The sequence below is a fragment of the Scardinius erythrophthalmus genome (assembly GCF_964197995.2).
Source record: "Scardinius erythrophthalmus genome assembly, chromosome: 15".
Taxonomy (NCBI): Eukaryota; Metazoa; Chordata; class Actinopteri; order Cypriniformes; family Leuciscidae; genus Scardinius; species Scardinius erythrophthalmus.
In genome coordinates this window covers 33,006,493-33,027,781 of record NC_138235.1, presented here as the reverse complement: position 1 = coordinate 33,027,781, position 21,289 = coordinate 33,006,493, and the positions used below count along the sequence as shown (strand labels likewise).

At 38.0% G+C, this 21,289-nt stretch overlaps 1 protein-coding gene across 2 annotated transcripts in view; it reads left to right on the top strand.

Moving 5' to 3' along the window:
- acap3a (ArfGAP with coiled-coil, ankyrin repeat and PH domains 3a) overlaps window positions 1–21,289 on the top strand; it is a 76,903-nt gene that overhangs the window by 18,955 nt on the left and 36,659 nt on the right. For both annotated transcript variants that reach the window (XM_081385946.1, XM_081385945.1), the window contains exon 2: window positions 19,040–19,097. In XM_081385946.1, coding sequence (XP_081242072.1) covers window positions 19,040–19,097 — 58 coding nt within the window. The remainder of the gene's footprint in view (window positions 1–19,039; window positions 19,098–21,289) is intronic.

Here is a 21,289-nt window from a genome sequence, read left to right as displayed (position 1 = left end):
CTATAAATTGAACATTTGCATTTGCTCTGGCTTGAGAACCAACACCATTTTGGTGCAAAACAGACTTGAGTATGGGCTTTTTGACCAGTAAGCAAGAAACCCTCAAGAAATTGCATACATGCTAAAAATCAGTCAGAACACCTTAGTAATCATGAAGCAACTTTAGTTTGTTTCCTGCTGTGGTAAACTCCTTGAGTGCCGGCCACATTCCTTCCTCTCAGAGCCAGAACTTTTCTCTTCATGGAATGGGATGAGCCTGTAGATCTTTGATAGGTAGGATTTCTTAAACTAGCCAGGCTCCGTTCCAGGACAGCCGTCGGAGGATTCCTTCCGCGTGATGATAGGACTGTGTGAAAGAAACCAGTCCCAAGATGTGCAGTAGACTTCAGAGGAAGAGTAATCTGCAGAGGATTGTGGGGGAGTGGGCTTCGTTTTATGGCTCAGGATCTGAGCAAGAGAAAATGAGATTCCTGTTCTCATCTTTGATTTGGAAGAATTTCGATATTTTGAAGCGTAAATGGGTTTTTCTTCAACTACGGGCACTTTAGTTCTCACCACAGTGTCATTTCCAAATCTTTTATTGTGTATAACAGCATATTGTGTTTTATGTTTATTTATTTATTTTTATATACAATACTTACACTAATAATAGTAAATATTAATATTTTGAATTCGCTTTTATTTTTATATTCATACATTATCACATTTTATATTGTTTATATTTATTTATTTATTATATTTAGCTTTGTTTATTTCAGTTTTTGTTATTTTAGTACAAAAAATTGAAATATTTTGACCTAACATAAATGATTTTAAGTTCTTTTCAGTTCATGAAAGTGTTTTTAATATAGTTGTAGTTAACAATAACACTGATTGTGGCAGAAATTATTTAAATAGGCTTACATATTTTTTAATTTTTGGAAATGATGCGTGGAATGAAATGTTTTTACCTTTTTTCCTAATATTTCATCTCCAGCTCTTCAGTGATACTGTTGTTTCCTTAAACGTTTTCTTATTAAAAAAAATGTTCAATGGAGTCAAAATGTTGTCTTTATTTTAAAAAGTAACTTTCATTTAATGATTATAGAACTGTTTTGCTTTATTTATTTCACCATTGGTTTTGATTATCATAGTTTTAAATATAATAATTCATTCTTATATTATGGATTTTAATAGTTTAAGATTAAAAGTCTGGGTCTGAGATGGTGGTAAAAAAAACATTTGTAGTTGTAAATGGTTAAACAATTTCCAAGACAATTCTACTATGATATAACAAAAAAAAAAAAAAAAAGTTGCACTCACTTCGTTATAATAAAATTCAACCATCTGGCATAAGTGCCTGAATTAGAATTTCAAACTGTACTCTAAATGTTTGTTGCTATCTTGAACCCGTTCTTCCATAAATCATCAACAGAAGAACGTGAAGGGAATGAGACACCTAAAGCCTCGTTCAGACTGTCAGCTCAAATCTGATTTTTGTGCATATGCGATTGAAATCCGATCAGATTTAGCAAGTGTGAATGGCAAAAAATCACATGAAATTCGATTTTTACAAATCCACTCGAGCGACATTCACACAGTATGTGGTTTGAAATCCTATTCGAATCACATTTCTGGAAATGCGTTTGGGAAATTTTGACTTTCTCAACCCTCCATGTTGCGGTTGTTGTTGTTGTTCTTGGCGTAAACCTACCGACGCGTCGTCGTTGTCATAACCAATGCAGATATTCCCGAAACGAAAGAGCGGCATACACTGGACAGTCATTAATTTTAGATCAGATTCTAATCGGATACACACATAATCGGATTTGGACTCACAGTGTGAACGTAGCCTAAGACCCTCTAAGTCATGTTAAACAGACTCAACTTTTAAGGCATGGGTGATGTCATTACAGCCTTTTGTGCGCAGGACCCTGTGTGAAGCCTGGCAGTCCTTACAAAAGATGAATAGCCGATCCATTCACACTCCACTACACAAAGGCTGTGCCTTCTGAGTAGTTTGCAAATCTACTTTTATGTAACATCCTGGAAGAGTGACGACTCTAAGAGAGTGCGAACTGTTTATTAAGTGAAAGGAAATCTAATAACTTGCCCTTGCTTCCTCCTGAGATGTTCTGCTCCTGTTTGGCTAATGATGTAGGTTTGATTTTTTTTTTTTTTTTTTTTTTTTGAGTCACAACACAATCATTTGTTGATGCTTGCACATTGCACAGGAAATGAGACTGGGAAACCTGAAACCAAAGTTGAATTAACAAAAAACAAGTGGTTCTTCGACTCATAAGAATGTACGTAATGCGCATCTGATATCAATTGCTCTCAGATTTCTCTGTTAAGAGTAAATCTCCCACTCACGATGCTTTCTACAACAGGAGGTTACTGTAAAGAGTTTCCCATGAAGCCCCCCTGTTGATCAATCTTTCTGATGCCGTGTCCACAGGAAGAACAACATGAAGCCCTTCATTCAATGCTAGGCATTTTCTTTCGAACTTTAAGATATGCAGACTTCTTAAAGTACTAGTAAACAACCTCCAATCCCACAAAACACGGGTAAAGCTGTTAAAAGCCCCCTAGCGTGACGGAACAGGTGGATGTAATGGTTCTCAATTAGGATTATCGTCATCCACCCACTCCCATCTTTCCTTTCTGCTGACCCGCACGGGAAGTTCACAGCAGGGAACATCTCAGCGGGTGCTTATGGTTTTTGTAAACCTCTTATAATTCAGAGTTTATAAAAATAGTAGCTCTCTGTGGATTATTTGTGTACTGTCGGCGGCGTGATTTACTGCCATCAGGCACGAGGCTGGGAAATTATGTGGGCGCTCTTATCCTGCGTATTTACAAAGATTGAACATACTTTTGCAACATAATGTGCAATTCTTTTTAATGAATCCGTTGGAGTCAGAGGTCTGAATCACGGATGGAATCAACTTGCTTACTGGACCGCAGGTTTTTTATGTCTGACTTGACCTGAGAACCATTACGGTGTACGTTTTGAAAGCAGTGAAGCAAAAAACATCTCTTAAAATATGTCAGTGCCATTATTTTGTCTCAAGATGCACACCAGTCATGTCTTTTTCTTAGGCACGTTTATAAAAGCTACTTAAATGCCCTGATTGAACTAAGGCTTAATCCTGGCTTAATCTAAGCCCTGTCTGTGAAACCGGGCCTTAATGTCTTTTTGTATTCCAATCAAGAGTCAAGAAAGAGACATTAAAAATCTCAAGTGATATTGCATCAAATTAATTCATTATAGTTCTTTTAGCTTTGACATTTCCTAAAGTCTGTAGCTTTACTAACTGCACTATTCAGAGGAGTTCGGGCAATCCGTACCTGATTACAGACTCCTCTTTATTTCATTATCCATAATGCTCTTACGCTGGGAAGAAAATATAAATGGACCAAAATCTAATTTCCTTCCCAGTGCAGGCAGAACATTATAAGAGAAAGTCCACTCATATACAAATGAATGAAATCATAGTCCCGTCTTATGGTTAAAACTGACAGTCAACTTTGACTTGCACTAAATTGATCTCATGTTTAGGTATGATTTAAATGCATAAAGACTCATACTGAAAGATGATTTAGATGCTATCTCCCCACCTGGCTACTTAACTATAAGCATAACCAGTTCCTAGCTCATGTCTTAAGACAGTATGACATGACATAGTGAACAACTGACTGACTTTGTAACTTTGCATCAGATTTTAGTATTACCATTTTACTTTAAGTGAATTCATTTTGAAGACAATGCTTGAATTGTGGATTACATCCAGCTTCAACTGACTAATACTTTTCCGATTGATGTACTTTACTCTGTACAGTACAGTAAAAGGGAACTGCTTTAGAGGAAGTCCAGCGAGGGAATCTGGCATTAACCTGACTTCTTTATTTTATTTATTTCTTCCGTTTGAGTCTTTGTCCTGTGTCTAATGGTTCCTCTTCTGCCGAATGTGTGTGTGTGTGTGTGTGTGTGTGTGTGTGTGTGTGTGTGTGTTGTGAATCATGTGGCTCTGTCTGGTGCTGTTTCTGGGATGTTGCTGACTCACATCTGGAGCTCTTACAGGCATCTGGTTCTGATCGGGCCAAACCCATTCACTTTCTCAGCACGTTCGGGGTCTTTCGCTCTGTCCCTGTGCAGCACAGGAAACGCATGTGGATGATGCTGGCCTACTGGAATATTAACGAAGGTTCAGCAAAGGCAGCAGGGTGTGTGTGTGTGTGTGTGTGTGTGTGTGTGTGTGTGTGTGTGTGTGTGTGTGTGTGTGTGTGTGTGTGTGTGTGATTTATTCAATGCACCCAACGCTCCATTCAAACTGAGTGAGCCAGGTTTTTCAAAGCCAGTACAATAGCACATTGTGACATACAATTCTTGTGTATAACATGCTTTAAAGTTGAATACAATGGCAATAATCACAGTAGTTCACAACTTTGAGTGTCCTCTTGTTTCAATAAAATTAGGAATATGATTAAGACACCAATGTTCAATAGTTACAAATAATAAAATAGTTATTTATTAATAATGATACAAGGCACCAAATGTTTTTATCATTCTCATCAAGATTTTTTTTTTAATTGTAAAGGATGCAGTTGTAAATTCCCTAAATTTTATCAGTTTTATCAGGTAAAGATCATAGATTTTTGCCTATTATCCCGATTTTGTGCCTAAAGAACCTTATCAGTGTTTTATACCTTTACTAACTGTTTTTTCAAAGAGCGTGTGTTTACATTTTGACATGAAAACCGATTTATTATTTCAAATTTCTTGGTTTTTAAAATTTTACATATTTTTGCGATTCACAACAAATCCAATCATAATATAGAGATAGAACTATATATTTTAGAATAGATTTAGCTTTTTTATACACTTCCATTTAAAAGTTTGGGGTCGGTATGTTTTATATATATATATATATATATATATATATATATTAGTATATTAGTCTCTTCTGCTCAAGGCTACATATAATGTATTTGATCAATAATACAGTAAAACAGTAATTTTGTGAAATATTATCACAATTTAAAGTTCAAAAGTACAGCTTTTATTTGAAATAGAAATAGTTTGTAACATTCTAAGTGTCATTACCCAAACTTTTGAACGATAGTGTAGTGTAAAATCAGCATCTAATTAGCGGCCTCATATAATCAATTACTCCGTAAATCCTCAGTTAATGCTGATTAGCATGCTCTGTGTAATTGTCCTGCTTTGCACTGGCTTTCCCTCCACTGCGTCAGTGTTGCATTGATGGCTTCTGCGTCTCAGGAGAGCTTGCGGTTTGCGTTTGGGCTCAATGAGGCGTGAGGAAACTTCCTCTTCCCACTGCAGGCCTGTTTGCACACTAAAGCAAGCCCGATTCCCAAAAGACCTGCTGCCACTTCCAAGAGCACTAAATACATACTGGCCACATCTGAAACAGCTGAGCTTACATTTCTCCTTCATACCTCCTGTGTTGATGTGTTCTTCGCTTCTGAAAGCAAAATGTAGATTATATTAGGACTGATCTCCTATTGAGCTCCTATTTTAGGGTGTGTTTACACTCGTAGTTCGGTTCGCTTGGTCCGTTTGGTCCGAACCAAAAAAAAAAAACATTTAGTCCTGGTCCGCTTAGCGTTGACACTGCGGCATTTTTAACATCGAACCTAAAGATACCAAACCTAAAGGCATAGGGATACGCTCACAACCTGATTGGTCGGCTTTTATGATGTTTATTTCGCAACGGAACTTAGCGGACATCCAAAACAATGCTATGTGCTTGGCTAAATGCACTCGTTGTATGTGCGCAGCCTACATATGATGGTATTTTGACCAGCTGAGAACTCGTGAAGAGCTTATAAAATGTGTAAAGGAGTCAAAACAGCGGCAGGAATCCCTCCATCACACACACAAACAATCTGCTGTGAGGAGACGCGGTTCAAATACTTCTAGAACTAAGTTGGTGGCGTCCACAATTTGCTGTATATGATGAATATCAGTGTGTACGGACATGATTTCAACGTGTGGCTTCCTGTCACTGTGACAGGCGAATGTTTTACTTCACACACTATGGAAGGTTTATCAACATCCTGGTCCTGCACCCACAGGACGACAGCATGGTGACGTCAAGAACTTATTATTTCAGGAAGCACCTGGAGGAAGGAGAGATGGGTATAACCTCTGACCTGTGACCTCCCTCTGGATTTGTTTGTGTGTTTATCATAGATAGTTTATTATGTCATTATTTGCTCTTCCTAGAAGTCCTGTGGAAGCTATAGAGCCTCAATCCTTCCACTGATGTACAGTAAACCGGAGTGACCTTAAGTCAGTCCTGAATCTTAAGCTTTAGTTTGGGCACTTGTCAACAAATCCTTGCATATCACATCACCTTGGTTAAAAAGCAGGGATTATAAAAAAAAATTATATATATATATATATATATATATATATATATATATATATATATATATATATATATATATTAGTGCTCGGAAAAAATTAATTGCGATTAATCGCATCCAAAATAAAAGTTTGTGTTTGCATAATATATATGTGTGTGTACTGTGTATAATTATTTTGTATATATAAATACACACATATGCATGTATATATTTAAGATTTTTATTTATTTATATATAAATTATTTATATTTATATATAATATAAATTATGTATAAATGTATATACAGTATAGACATGCAAATATGTCTTAAATAAATACATGCATATGTGTGTATTTATATATACAAAATTATTATACACAGTACACACACATATAAATATATATATGTTCCCGCTATATAAATGCCTCATTCCATTCTATTCATTCTATATATTATGCAAACACTAACTTTTATTTTGGATGCGATTAATCGCGATTAATTTTTTCCCAGCACTAATATATATATATATAATATGACATTGAAAATATACATATACAACAACGGTGTAACGGTACATGTTTTCGTCCTAAACAGTCACGGCACGGACGTCACGGTATGGTGCATACAGTCAGACGACGAATACAGTCAGTCACAAGCGATCCACACTCCAATCCAGAAGGGGGCGCGAGTGGCAATGCAATGCTGTTTGCTAACCACCATAACAGGAAAAAGAGCAGAAGAACAAACAATCTACACACCAACACAAAAGAAGAGTTCAGATGGTACACAAGAGCTTGCTAGTAGCCTACACGTTAAGTTTCGATTCATTTTTGTGATAATTGACGTTTACGATTTCTTGAAAAAGCGTAATATTGAAATTCGTGCATCCACTATTGTCACCGCAAAGAAAACTAATCTCTGCATGTTTTATTTTTCATTATTTCATTTATTTTGTACTTCCATAACACCAAGAGATGCTTTACAGTTTTGTAACTGATTGTGACCAAATATTAAATACTCTTTTGCAAGAATGCATTCTGTTTATCTGCATCCGAGATACGTACCGAACCGTGACTTCTGTGTACCGTTACACCCCTAATATACAAATATACATTTGTTTAAAAAGATTATAGTAATATAATCAATAAATGATAACACATTATGTACAATACAATGAATATAATATTATAATGAATAAAACTGCCAGGAAATGGTGATTTATGCGAACATAAAAAATAATTTGTCCAAAAAAAATCTTAGCTGGACCCTTTGACTTGAAGTTATAGTCTTATCTCCCACAGTTGCTTAGGGGTCTCGTTTTAGCCGGGTGTAAATTGAAGGGAGGCTTTGGTGTTTGCAGTATAACGGCTCTTTGCGTGTGGCCTGCCATTAGTTCACCGCCCCTGGGGAACAGACACTTCAGACATGAAGCCCAGCAACCGAACAAAGACAGCCACGGTGGGGAGGAAGTGGTATAATTAACCCTTTCAGGTCACGTATTTAGTTCTCACACAATACTGCCATACAGTCTGTTCCCGCTACTGAGTCCCACAACTATAGACAAGCGCTCGGTGCACATTCCTTACAGAGCATTTCTTAGATTAAGCCTGTCTCATTTTTTTTTCGCATTACAATTTCAAGCAACTTGGAATATCAGGAATGTACGATCTTCATGACAGCTAGACATAACACTAGGGGCAAGGACGTTATGTAGTGAAATATCGGACGCGAATGTTGGTCCAGGAGCGAAGACGGAGGGCAGACAGTGAGTGTTCAGGATGTGAAGCGTCTTGGCTAGCCGGACTGGTTTATATTAGCTCAGGGTGGTCTGTTGTGACTCCAGCGTGCAAAAATGTGAATGGAGATGCGAAGAGACACACAGACAGAGTCCGCCTGGCTGGGCTGAGTCGGATTGAGGATCACCTCACAATGTGTCACTGTTGGGGTGAGGGACAAAAGAGACTCCCAACTCTCAATTCAGCTCTCAGTCTCCTGAAGGGCCACTGTCCTGCAGAGTTCAGCTCCAAACCCCAATTAAACACACCCAAACCAGCTAATCAAGCTCTTACTTGTCATACTAGAAACTTCCTTGCAGGTTGAGGTGGGTTGGAGCTTACCTCTGCAGGATAGTGGCCCTCCGGGAGCAGGTTTGGACACCCCTGTAATAGAGAGAGAGCTCAATGAAAAAAAAGGAATGAGGATATATGATGCCGATTCTGTTCCTACCCGAAAAGAAAAATCGCACATAAAATAATCTCTTGACGCTGCAGCAGTCTTGGCTCCGGTTGATGTGGAGAAATCTTACATTTTTGTGGGCTGCACTTGTAGTTTAGACGGGCTCTGGAACAACACACCAGACACAGGGAGGTTTTTTTCTTCCTGGAAATGAATCCTGTAAAAAGCTGGAGGACACTGTCCAAAAGTTGCTAAAACTGATTCAGAACAGACTTAGCGGTTAAAACCTATACTGTGAAACAAAAGCCCGATTTCACAGACAGGGCTTAGGTTAAGCCAGGATTAGGCCTTAGTTCAATTAGGACCTTTAAGCTTTAATAAATGTGCCAAAACAATGGCACTGACATATTTAAAGATTACGTTTAACAGAGTTAAGGAATATTTTTATAATTATGATGTTGTATCTATCTGTCTGTCTCTGTCATCATTGTTATAAAATATATTAAAATAGTTAATAAAGTATCGGTTGATGTTGGAGATGGATGACATCGAGTTATATTGATGTAAATTTAAAAAAAATTTCTTTAATATTTGCTGTCATTCACAAAGTCAATGACAAAAATGAAGAAGTTTGGGACATACATGACATATGTCCCTGTGAAACTGTAATGAGCTTGATGTATTTTGTTGTATTTTTTTTTCTCTTCCCTGTTTTTTTAGGATTATAAAAATCCACTATGTCCATCAATTTGGTCATCCGCTAATGTCGTTTCTCATCCGTAACATCCGTTAATTATGTAATAGTTTGCTGACATTGCAGTTACCAAAGCGTATGATTATTAAAAAACAGTGGAAAATGACGCTAATTCCCAGCTCAGGAAGGATGCTCTGGGTCAGGTCTGCGAGGCCGGCTGGCGTCCGCCTCTCTCAAACTCACGAGACCCGAGCCAGTGACATAATGGCCCCGTCCTTCCGCCACTCAGGCTTAAGTTCACCCATAAGCCCCAGCGTTAGCGCCGATCCCACTAGACCACGACAAAGAATACTTGGATAACAACTTCTGATAACAGCCTGTCAAAACTGATAGAGACAGAGAGTAACAATAAACAGTTTGTTAAAGAATAAGAAATTTGGGATTTTTTTTCTTTCTTTTTTTCTTTAGCAAACCAAAATTAAAACTTGAAAGTGATGAAGACCAAATTAAAAGTTTGGCAATTTATTTATTTATTGGTTCCTTACAACTTTCTGAGACTACATCTCATGAATGTTAATGTGTGGAGAAAAGCCATAAACTATTGAACATTTAAAGTTATAATTATCCAAAAAAAAAAAAAAAGAAAAAAAAAAAGAAAGTTCTGTCATCATTTATTCACCCTCGTTTCATTCCAGTTTGACTTACTTTCTTCTGTGGAACACAAAATTAGATGTTTAGCAAAATGTTCATGCTGCTCATTTCCATACAGTGGAAGTGAATGGAGACAGGACTGTTACGCTCCAAAAAGGACAAGAAAGCATATTTAAAGTTCTTGTGTTCTATATTATATAGTCTTCTAAATTCATAAGACAGCTTTTTGTTAAGGAACAGGCATCAAACCTTGTAGAACATGTCTTGACGTGCCGTATTTCACAATGTAAATAAGATTTGAGAGCCACAGTGGAGGGTAAGATAAAAAAAAAAACTAAACAACAGATTGTCATATAATGCTAACATACTATATAACTTTTTTTGTTATAAATTATAATATAGTGCACAAGTTGTATGGACTATTTCTAAGGTGCTTTTTTGTATTTTCCAGCTTTTTTGGAGTTTGAAAATCCTGAATTTCACAAGATTTTCTTTTTGGGGAGAACTGTAGGAGAGCAGAGACATTTTCTTCCTATGTGGAATGTATTTGGAAATTTATGAATCAATAAATGTCTTTTTATGAGTACATTTTTACTCTTAACAGTTCAGAACGTGATGGGATTCTTTTTGACACTGGTTTCAGACTATATCTGTTGTTGGCTGAACTTTTGCTTCTTTTGTGGAGCCGGTTTTATTGTTTTTAACCACTACAGACGCCACAGAAATGAAACCTATATATTTTCTTTCTACATAAGCTCTGAAACACGTTTATTTTATATTGACTCAGTAAATCCATTTGACACATCCCCTCTCTGTTTGCAGACTTGAATTTACCTTTGTAATATAGACTGACTGTGTAAATACTTCTCAGTCTCTGCTGAAGTGTTATTAAAGGGTCTTTTGCTTGTGTGAGGTAAGACTGTCTATGAACATCTCTGTTTATTCTCCAGTCATGATGAGGGATGGCTAGGGCAGCTGCTCTCCTCCAGGGGTCAGAGGTCAGAGTGCAGTCAACGGGTCACGCTGGGATCTTTGGCTGCATCAAAGCCCATTGGCGGCCTGCAGTTATTGGCTGTTTCAGTGCATTACTTGCATAGCATCCATTGCTTCGAATGGAAATAGCTCAAATAGCTCAATGGTTTATTTTTATATCAGTTGTTTTGATATTAACAGAAAGTGCAAAGAATTTATTGCACCACTTTTTTTATCAGTGTGTTTCAGTTTGAGATGTCTCTCGTTCGCAGTTTTGGTTTATTATTTTGTCAAAGTAAAAATGTAATCTTGTTGATTTTCGTGTGAACAGTACTGGAAATTTCTTTGGTTATGTGAAAAGTAAACTGCATTAGCCTATGTCTTAACCAGGCATGACAAGTTTTCCAACCAGCTACGATGTGAATTACAACACTACAAATTTAGATTTAAAGCAAAAATGTATTTGAGAATAAAACTAGAAGGTATACAAGACTGTGAACTAAATGGCTTTAGTGGAGGAAAGAACTAGCCTGGCAAGCCAGACCTACATCAAGATGTTAGGTCTGGAAACTCACCATAGACGCGGCTCAATCCGAGGGGCGGGATAAACGGCTGTCTTTCAAATTCCCTCTGCACACAATAGGACAGCGCTTCAACCAACCAGAGCGTTTTCCCAACAGCGGAGCTTAGTTGATAGATTCAACTTTTGCCATATCTGGCCGGCAGAACGACGAACACATTTTTTTTAAGAATGACTTAAGTGACGTTCTTTGCTCTTTTCTCAAAGAAAAACTTAACTCCAAGTCCTCCAGAGTCGCGGCCAAAGCCGATTCGAAAGACAGTTGTTCTCCATCAGCAGCCGCCATTCTTTGTTTTCAAGTGGCAGCCGTCTCAACTCTGTCGTCATATGTTAAGCCCACCCCCGCCTACTCTATACATGACGTGATTGGCCTGACCCAATTTAGGTTTTTGCAGCTAGAAGGTCTATTGAGAGTTGCTAGACCCACCTGGCTGCGAAATACATGTTGCTGCCGCTAGGGTGCGTCTAGATTTCTAGGCTAGGAAAGAACTACAATCCCGTAAAACAACAATTAAACGAAATATGAAGGAGAAATTTAAAACTGTTGAATTAAAGATTATTTTATATCCATAGAAACGATATATTTTATGCTTATTGCTAAATATATATCTATCATGCTTTTGGCATGATTTGCTTGTTTGATTCTCTGAATGGTTGAGATTTCTCTACGGCATCATGGGTAATGTAGTTTTTTAAGAAGTTGAAATGATGCAGGCTCATGGCTTCAATAAACACATTTACAACCTTGTTGTAGCTCACAGTAGGTTTGTCTTTACATGTTTATAAGTTATTGTTAAAAATCAACTCCAGAATGAATGGGATTTTTACTTTATAAATCGCTTGTTATATTTCTCACTTGTAATATGCCCTGGAAAAAAAGTGTCTGCTAAATAAATAATTGTAAAATAGTCTTAAGGCAAACTGATTTATTCATAGTTGTCACCTCCGATGACCCAATCTACTGAGTTTTGTGCCATTGATTTGGTAGCATGATGGTCGGGTTGGTTTATATTGTAATTATCTCTGCAGAATATTCCATATGATCCGTGTCAGGGCTTTATCTCCTGATGCAGATATGCCATGGATGTGGACTTCAGGAAGGAAGTGATTTCACGCCCCTGTTGCAGAGATTCACTCTTTTGTGTCCTTCCTCTCTCATTTCCTCTGGTCATATCAAGACAGAATCAGGTTATAATGAAGCTTATGTAGAGAACATTGTGTTATTTGAGCTACAACTTTTTCTTTAAAGACATTCCCATCTTGAATCATGCCACACAACTCCTATAGACCCCAGTATTGGCATTCCCACTGTGGTCTGGTGTTCAGTGGCTGGGCGACCGGAAGTGACCCTGATCTTTCCGCCAGTCGTGCTCTGAGGTTGGTGCTAGAACATTCCTCCAGCGACGGCTGTGAAGATATCTCGACTCTTTCAGAAAACACACAGTGAGCTGTGTGGGGTTGTGGGGGTGCTGTCTATCCCAGCCGATTTCAGCTGACCTTTAAGAGCTGAATCATTTGCTGCAATCTGTAGCTCTGAATGCACTTAAAGGAACACGCCGACTTTTTGGGACTTTAGCTTATTCACCGTATCCCCCAGAGTTAGATAAGTCCATACATACCCTAGTTTAGTATTATTATTATTTATTAATGTATTTATCTAAAAAATCTCATAAATCTGTTTTAAAGCAGTTTCCCACACAGTTCAGGTGTGTATCATATTGAGTTGAATCATTGAATGAGTCATGATGTTTGTGTTGTCAGGAGTGTCGGCTTCACAGCAATCTGATCTCCATCTGCTCTGACCTGTAAGAATGTTTCCCTGGACGTCCACATTAGTTAAAACTCCCACACCCCCCCTGGGTCCTGGACGCATTAGCACCTCAGAACGTCTGGAGAACGTTTTGTGACATCACCTCTCAGGCGGGAACAGATTTTTGGCGGGAAAGCATCTGATAATGCGAGGACCGCCGTGTTTTCTCACACAAGATCCACGCAGGCGGGTTTCAGAGCGGAGATTAGGGAATTGTTTGCACGCACACGCCAGCTGGGTTCACTTTGCCCTGCCAGAACACTGTTAAACACAGATAACTCATCGTATCTGGCTGTGGTGGCCTCGCAGGGTCTGGGATGAGGAGGGGTCCGGGTGGGCTCTTTTGCTCATGACACATTTTTGATGCTTGACTGCACGCTGACCCCTCCAAAATCAACACGCTTTCGCTCAGAGACGTCTGAGAGCTGACATCTCCAATGAGCTGGACGACCCTGTCTGCTTTTGGCTCGTTCGACACACGCCACACACCCATAAAGCAGGCTAGAAAGGAAGCCCGCTTGGGTTAAATCTGTCTGTGGCTTTTTAGGAGATGTCCCACTCTTGCGAGAGAATAAAACGAGACCTGAATTGCAAAACAAACACAAACGCAGCGAGTAATGCAGCTTTAAGGAAGAGAAGTAGCATCACTGATAGATGTTTAAGGGGATAATATACAGTCATTATCACAAAAATAAATCTTGCCGTGAAGTGGTGGTTTCTTTTATCACTTTGAGTCTGAAGGGGTTTATTTTGCAATAAAGACCGACTTCCTGTATATTATCTTTCGTACACAATCTGTATGCATTTGTATGAACTTGTCTTTGAATATAATTTAAGCAAACTGGCACAGTTTAACTTAATGGCCAAACAGAACGTGCATTAAAACCATTATGAGAATGTATGCAAATTTGTTCAATGCATTTTTCCCATACTTTTCAACCAAGAGTATGTAAAAAAAAAAGATCTATACGGCCCCCATGCCATTATTAATTAAGTTATTCTGCTCACTGACCACGTTAATGAAGCTTTGTTGTGGTTTTTTTTTTGGTCAGAGGCCATAAATGGCTACTTAACTGATTCAAAATGTTTAAAGGAATTAGTTAAATGCATTAAAAAAATCTATTTAAAAAATAATCAAGGCATGTTTTCCATATCTCAACCAAGTCTTTTTCTGTATGTTTCAATATAACAATACAAACAACATGTACAAACAAAAAGAGCATTAAAACTATCATGGTATTCACAGAATATTTCTTTGATTTATTAATTCAGTTATTCTACACAAAGGCCACAATGATTCAAGTTTTTCTCTTTTTTTTATGACTGGACATGAATTCGGTGACATTTCATTCAAAATGTTAAAAAATCGAGTTAAACATAAGTCATTTTTACCACACTGTTAAAAAATCGCATTAAATCACCATCAAATCATTAATAAAGCACATTACTAGCATATTGAAGTGCATTAGAATTCAATTACTCTGATCTAGTTATGCTTTTTTTGGCATATCATCGGTCATCATTGGCCATCAATGATTCAAATTATGCTTGTTCATTCAAAATAAAAAATAAAAATGTTATGTATAATCAGGGCTTATTTTTCGCCACTGTTCGAGCAAGAATGTGCTAAAAAGAAATGTGCTTTTTTTTTCAGGATACTGTTTTAAAGATAATTTTGTAAAAATTTAAATAAGATAAAATTTCAATTAATGTTCTTCATGCGTGTTTAATGAACCAAAAACAATTATTGCACATGCACCAGAACAATAAACTGCAGTGTCCGTAATGTAAGACGCCTAAGGCAGTGTAAACAACGTTTACGAACAAAAAGCACATTAAAACTGTGATATTCACAGAATTTGTATTAGGATTAATAAAGTAGCATTAATGGTGTTTTACAGTGCATTATAATTCAATTACTCTGCACCCTGGCCACGCTGATGCAAGTTTTGCTCTGTTTCTGGGTAGTGGCCGCATAGATGGAGGCTGCAGGAGAATTAAGGCTTTTACTGAATATAAAAGGTCCAGACGGGGCACTAAGAGGCGTGCAGTCTAAGAATAAACATACGGACACACACACTTCTCCCTGAATGACTCACTCAAATACTCTGTTACAAAAGGCCAGTCTCCACTATAACACTCAGAGCAATCAATAAATCAATACTCAGCCCAATGATGTCATCATCAGACCCCCACGATGACCGAATCTGAATGGAGACCCTTTTAACAAATCTGTTTTTGCTAAGGCGTGCATTCAATATCGCTGTTGTGAAAATATTCCCTCGGAAGTGCGATATGTTTCTGAGAGAATACAGCAGCGGAAACCATTACTAACAGTGGATGTTGTTCCCAGCTGTTTTTAGCGAGACTTTGATAGCGAACCCTGGAGTGTTTCTCTCATTACGGTGGTCTCCCGCGGCTGATGAGGGTTGTGCCCCTTTCGGCTGGTACCTTCTGGCAAATGCGCCAAGGTCAACAATACAGTTCACTCATGCAAAAACACACCAACAGTCAGTAGGACTAGACAATAATGCTGTTTTAAGCCTTTTCATGAAATTCATTACATAGACAGAGCTGTCTGAGTCTTGATATAAACAAAGCTTGTTCTTCTTTTGTCTGGTTTTCAGCACTGTAGACGGGTTTGTGTGGGTAAACAGAGCCAGGCCCTGCTAGAGTATGTGAAGGCAGCTTGTCATAGTCACTAAGCCAGACGCAAACATGTCTCTGCTGGTTCAGCATCTCAACCTACAACAGCACTGTTGTGTGTTATATTAAACCGTCTTCAGTGCAGATCTGCATGTGTGTGTTTAAATTATTCAATGTTTTAAATATAATATATTTTTAAATGGTCTTAAGGACAAACATGAAATGGCATGCACGATGCACTTTGCTTTTCCATATAAAACACAATATTCAAGTAGGGTGGGTTTTAATCTAAATTTGGTGCCTTTAAAGCATATTGCCTTTGCATTCTCTTCATTTGCAAGATCAAGTGATGGTTAAACGAAAAGCAAGTCAGACCTAACTGGGTTTGTAAATGTGGGGCCGGCCCCCACAGCGGTTGCCGTGGTTACAGGCCCGGGGGGCAACATGCGCATCCATCCTGGGAGTGCCATGTGCAGTGAGCTGGCATGGTGGAGGGTGAGGGGGAGCGAGTGGGAGAACAGCTGTGCCTCCCTCCACCCAGGAAACGCATCAGGAGGTCAGACAGATGCAAGCCTCCGTCTCATGAGCTCACCGCAGTCCAGATGAACTTCATCAAGTCGTGAGACGTTATATAAGCTGGACTTGGGTTTGTTGTCAGGGCAGGAATCCCAGAATGAGCAAATGTTTTTGTAGGGATAAAAACAGACTTTATTATGGAGCAGGTTATACAAAGAATGAACAAAAACTATTCTAAACTGTGGAATTCAAAGAGTAAACAGTGTATTTTGTGTGTATACCAGTGTATGCTGGAACAATGGGAACTAGATTTTTTTTTTTTACGTTTTGAGAAGAAATGTTTGCATGTGCTAAACTGACTGCCAAGATATAGGGGTTGTGGTTGGTTGTTGCTGTGTAATTGCTAAGGTATTCAGAGTTGATTTTAGTGCATTGTTGTTTGGTCACTAGGGTGCTTGATAGGCGGTTTAATGTAAGTTTAGGAGATGCATCTGTCTGTTATCTATGTTTTACACATTTTACACGTCGGTTTGTTGATGGACATACACTAATGGTGAGGAAATACAGTTGCAACATCCCATAATGTACCTCAAACTGATGTAGCGTATCACTGAGAAATGTCCTGCTCGAGTCGTCCTTACGATGGAGGTTCAGGTTGAATAACTAGTTCTTCCAATGTTTCATCATCTGACTCACGCTCGGATTGATATGGTAAAATCAACGCAATCGACTGTCTTTATAGTGTTTACAGTCACTGAGCTTAAGGGAGCCTCCGGAGCTGAAGTTCAGATATGATAATGGCCGTTTTGTTTCCGACATACGCTGTAAGCGGTCGACCAATCACAACAGCCCGGGCCATCTGGCCAATCAGAGCAGAGTAGTCTCGCGGAAAGTAGGAGTTTAGAAAGACTGATTCATCCAATGAGTCCTTTGTGAAATATTGAAACCTGTTGTAGAAGACCTCCAAAAATTTAAAATAGCATAATTGGGGAACTTTAACATAAAGAAAAAAAAATATTATGATAAATTATTTTTCAGCATAAATCAAAATCTTATGCTTTTTCCTTATGAAACAGAAAGTGGCAGTGCATTTCCAGTCTTTCTTTTGTCTGGGCTGTGATACACTTGTACCACCACGGCCCAGGGACCACTAGAGAGAGGAAGAACAATAGGGGCGGCATCCATTAACCGATCGTGTGTGACACCACTGTGTGTGTGTGTTTCTGTACTCAAGGCACAATTGCTTCTGCTCTAAATAGAGAGCACGTGCATCACTGCAGCCTCTCCTAAACGCATCACATGCAGAGCACAGCGAGATCAGCTGACTGTAATAGTCCAAAATATTTCAGTTAAATATTAACATAAAGCCTGAGGGTGTCAAACGGCCTCAGAGTTCAGAGGAAAAGCCTTTCTCACACTGGAAGACTGGAAGAGGGTGGTGATGCCACTTTGTCATTTTGGCCCTTCTGAAAAGGCCAGATCTGATTGGTCAGTTGCTGAGAATAATGATGTGTTCAGGTCTCGTAAGGATGACCATAATTACTAGATTAAAAGACTTTTATAGCTGCTGCCATTTTGGATGTTTTTACATGTCGGAGCTACCTTTTTTACTACTTAGAAACTCCATAAAGTCACACAATGTCTGCACCCTTATTCACATACCCATACTATGCACTAAAGTGTGTACTTCACTGGCTATGGGATAGTATGTATTTTGAGCGTGAAGCAGAATGCCAAATTTTGAGATACTTTCGCATGAGAGAACATAGTTCACTTTTTTCACATTCACTTTTTAGGTTCATACTAACTGGTTTAGGTTCTTTCATACTAACACACTAACAAACTGCTTCAACAGTTTCAGTCTTGTTTTTTAAATCTAGAGAAGTCTGCCTCTTCCTTTGTGCAAGCGTTTGTGGGTAATAGCTTAAAAAAAGCACATACTTCGCCTGGTAAAAGAACATCGTTCAGATGCTACTGACTTAATGTTTTTTAATTGTTTACATACAGTACTAGTAACGTGAACAGCAGGGATTATTCCTCAGTGAGTGTTTTATGCTACATTTTTGTCACGTGGACTCATATTGCCGCAAGTGGTGTCCATTTATCATCTTCTGAATAAAAATAATTATTTTGTTTTTTCAAATTCAGTTTTCTTTTTGTTTGTTTCATTTGGCAGTCCAGTTAAATAATTAGTTGTATATTTGTTATTTATATATCATAATCATTTTTATATAAAGAACATTCAAGAAAGAAATGTTACAAATCAGGGTTGATATTTTCTGTTTATTCAGCAATAGAAATGCGCTTTGCATTGCATTGTGGGATTGAGTTTTGCATGCGGTGTGCTCTGTTGTATACTTACACACTGTAGATAATTTACTGTAGTTGTCATCTGGGTAAAATGTGCAAGCTGCGCTCAGTATGCATAATATAAACTGCAGATATAGCAAGATTTGAATGGCGGTATGATATCCTAAACATTTAAATTCTCGCAAACTATTTAGAGCTTATACGATCTACAGATGAAATGTAGATCCTATGAAATCTGCTGTTAATCTGTTCCTTGCTGTGTCATTCATCAAAATACAATTGTCGGGCCAAAATAATTCACGTCATCATCTTTTTTGTGTTCCTTCCAGGGCAAATATTGATGAGGTGGAGACGGAGGTGGTGGAGATCGAAGCCAAGCTTGATAAGGTAAGACGCTTTAAAGCGGTCACTTGACCTTCTAACCCCATCTGAGCGCATTTAGGGCACGCATTTGTAAAACACAGCTTATTCCTTTGTTGGAAATCACATCTAATACCCTCCAAGACCTCTGTAGCCAAACACTGACATCAGACGCTTCTATAACAAGGTCAAACGGTCAACCTCAGGCTTTACGGATCATCACATATGTGCAAATGTTGGTGCAAATCCAGCAGAGAAAGCAGAAAGCAGTGCGTTTCGTCATTAGAGAGCAGAAGGAGCGTGCACAGAGAAACTTTTGTGGTTTATCTCACTGAGATTAGTGAGGCGTTCTGGATTAGCGTATAGTGATGGTAATGCCGTAAAGATGGCTGGACCTTATTTACAGGAGGATCTAATACTGTAATACTAAAGTCTAGTCTAATGCTGTCAATACACTAGCCTTTGGGCAGTTGACATTTTATTATATTTTATTTTAATTTTATTTAATTCTATTTTGCATGTAGATTTTCTAATCTTTTTATTATATGAATTTAATTTGCCTTATATTAATTACATTGGTCTCATATTAATAAAAAAATATTGCAAGTAATGTTGACAAGTTACAAGTTTATCTACAGTAATATACATATATTCCCTTATGCACTCATATATATTTTAAATCTAAAAATGTTAATTCTGAAAAAAATCATGTTCATGTTATTTGTCAACTACCCACACAGATGCACTTGCACACATAGTTTGCATGAGTAGATGAAGATGAAATAATCTTTGAGGAAGAAGTGTTGATCTCCTCACAGATGTCACTAAGCACGTTTCTCTAATGCTTGTGATCTCCATCTGTTCCTGAAGTCCTTGAGTGAAGGCTGTCAATCCAGATTGCATGCGTGTCATTATTATTAGAGGTTTAAAAGCCTTCTTTAGTATGCATGTATGCATACATGTATGTATATATTAGGGGTGTGACGATACACTTAGCTCACAAGATGGAACGATACACGATATTGGGTTCACGAGAACAAGACGAGATATTTACAGTAAGAAATCTTCAATGACAAAATAATTTATCATGTCATCATGTCAATCATAAAGTAATTTTTTATTTATATAGTGCTTTATACAATACAGATTGTTTCAAAGCAGCTTTACAGGGATAAAGATTATATATTCTTATACATTATATATTCTAACATACAATTTTTTTGCTAAATTGTTAAAAGTTCTAATAATGCTAAAACTGGTTAGCAAACAACAAGATCCCTCTTCATTGTGACTTCTTGAGAAAAGTCATGGGTCTGGATCATTACTGGATCAAGCTGTTATTTTGCTGAGCCTGATGAAATGATCAAAAGTTGCATGTTGTTGTAATTAAAATGCATGGAAACGGCAAACAACAACAAACAGCATGAGAGAAAGCCAATTCATCTCTCTGCATCATTGTGCTTAAAAACGGTAATGCATAACACACATGAATAAGACCATTTCACAAGAATCACACATGTGCATATACTAACATTTGGATTCTTACTCACAAACTGAACAACAGTAGAGGATCCATTTCGATCCATTTTTGCATGACAATTTCTTGTTAGTTCTTGCGTCTGGCTGTTCAGACGTCGAGTCTGTGGGTCTGTTCGGCAGCTGTGTAGAACAAGGCCTCTCTGTGTTTGTTAGTTTGACTCATGGGGAGAGTGTGGGAAATTAAGAGATTTTCCCAAGCCGATATCATCAAGCTTTCAGAGTGTGTGGACGTAATCGAAACAACACCTGAGGGAAGAAAGAGGAAGATAAAATACAAAAGAAATGAACGGTTCATAAAAAAAGGGGAACTAAGCTTTGTCCTCTGGTTCGTGTCAGACTCCTTATGCTGCGACAGACACATGGAGCCCATCTGAGAATGCGTCCCATCAGGCATAAAACAAACACACAACCACATGTGAAAGCCCTCCGTGGAGTCAGGGGATTTGTGGCATGTGCGAAAGTGGGAAATTTTTGCCTTGGCCTTTACATGTGGGATCTAGTAATTGGCACATTAGTGAGAAGAATTACCACACAGATGAGGCCGCACCTGTTCTGTCTGTGTTTGTGTGATTTTAAGAAATATTTTGTGTTATGGCCCGTTCGCACCAAGAACAATAACTATAACAATAAAGATATAGTTCTAAAAATCATTCTAAACATAAAAGAATTGCAAAGTTCAC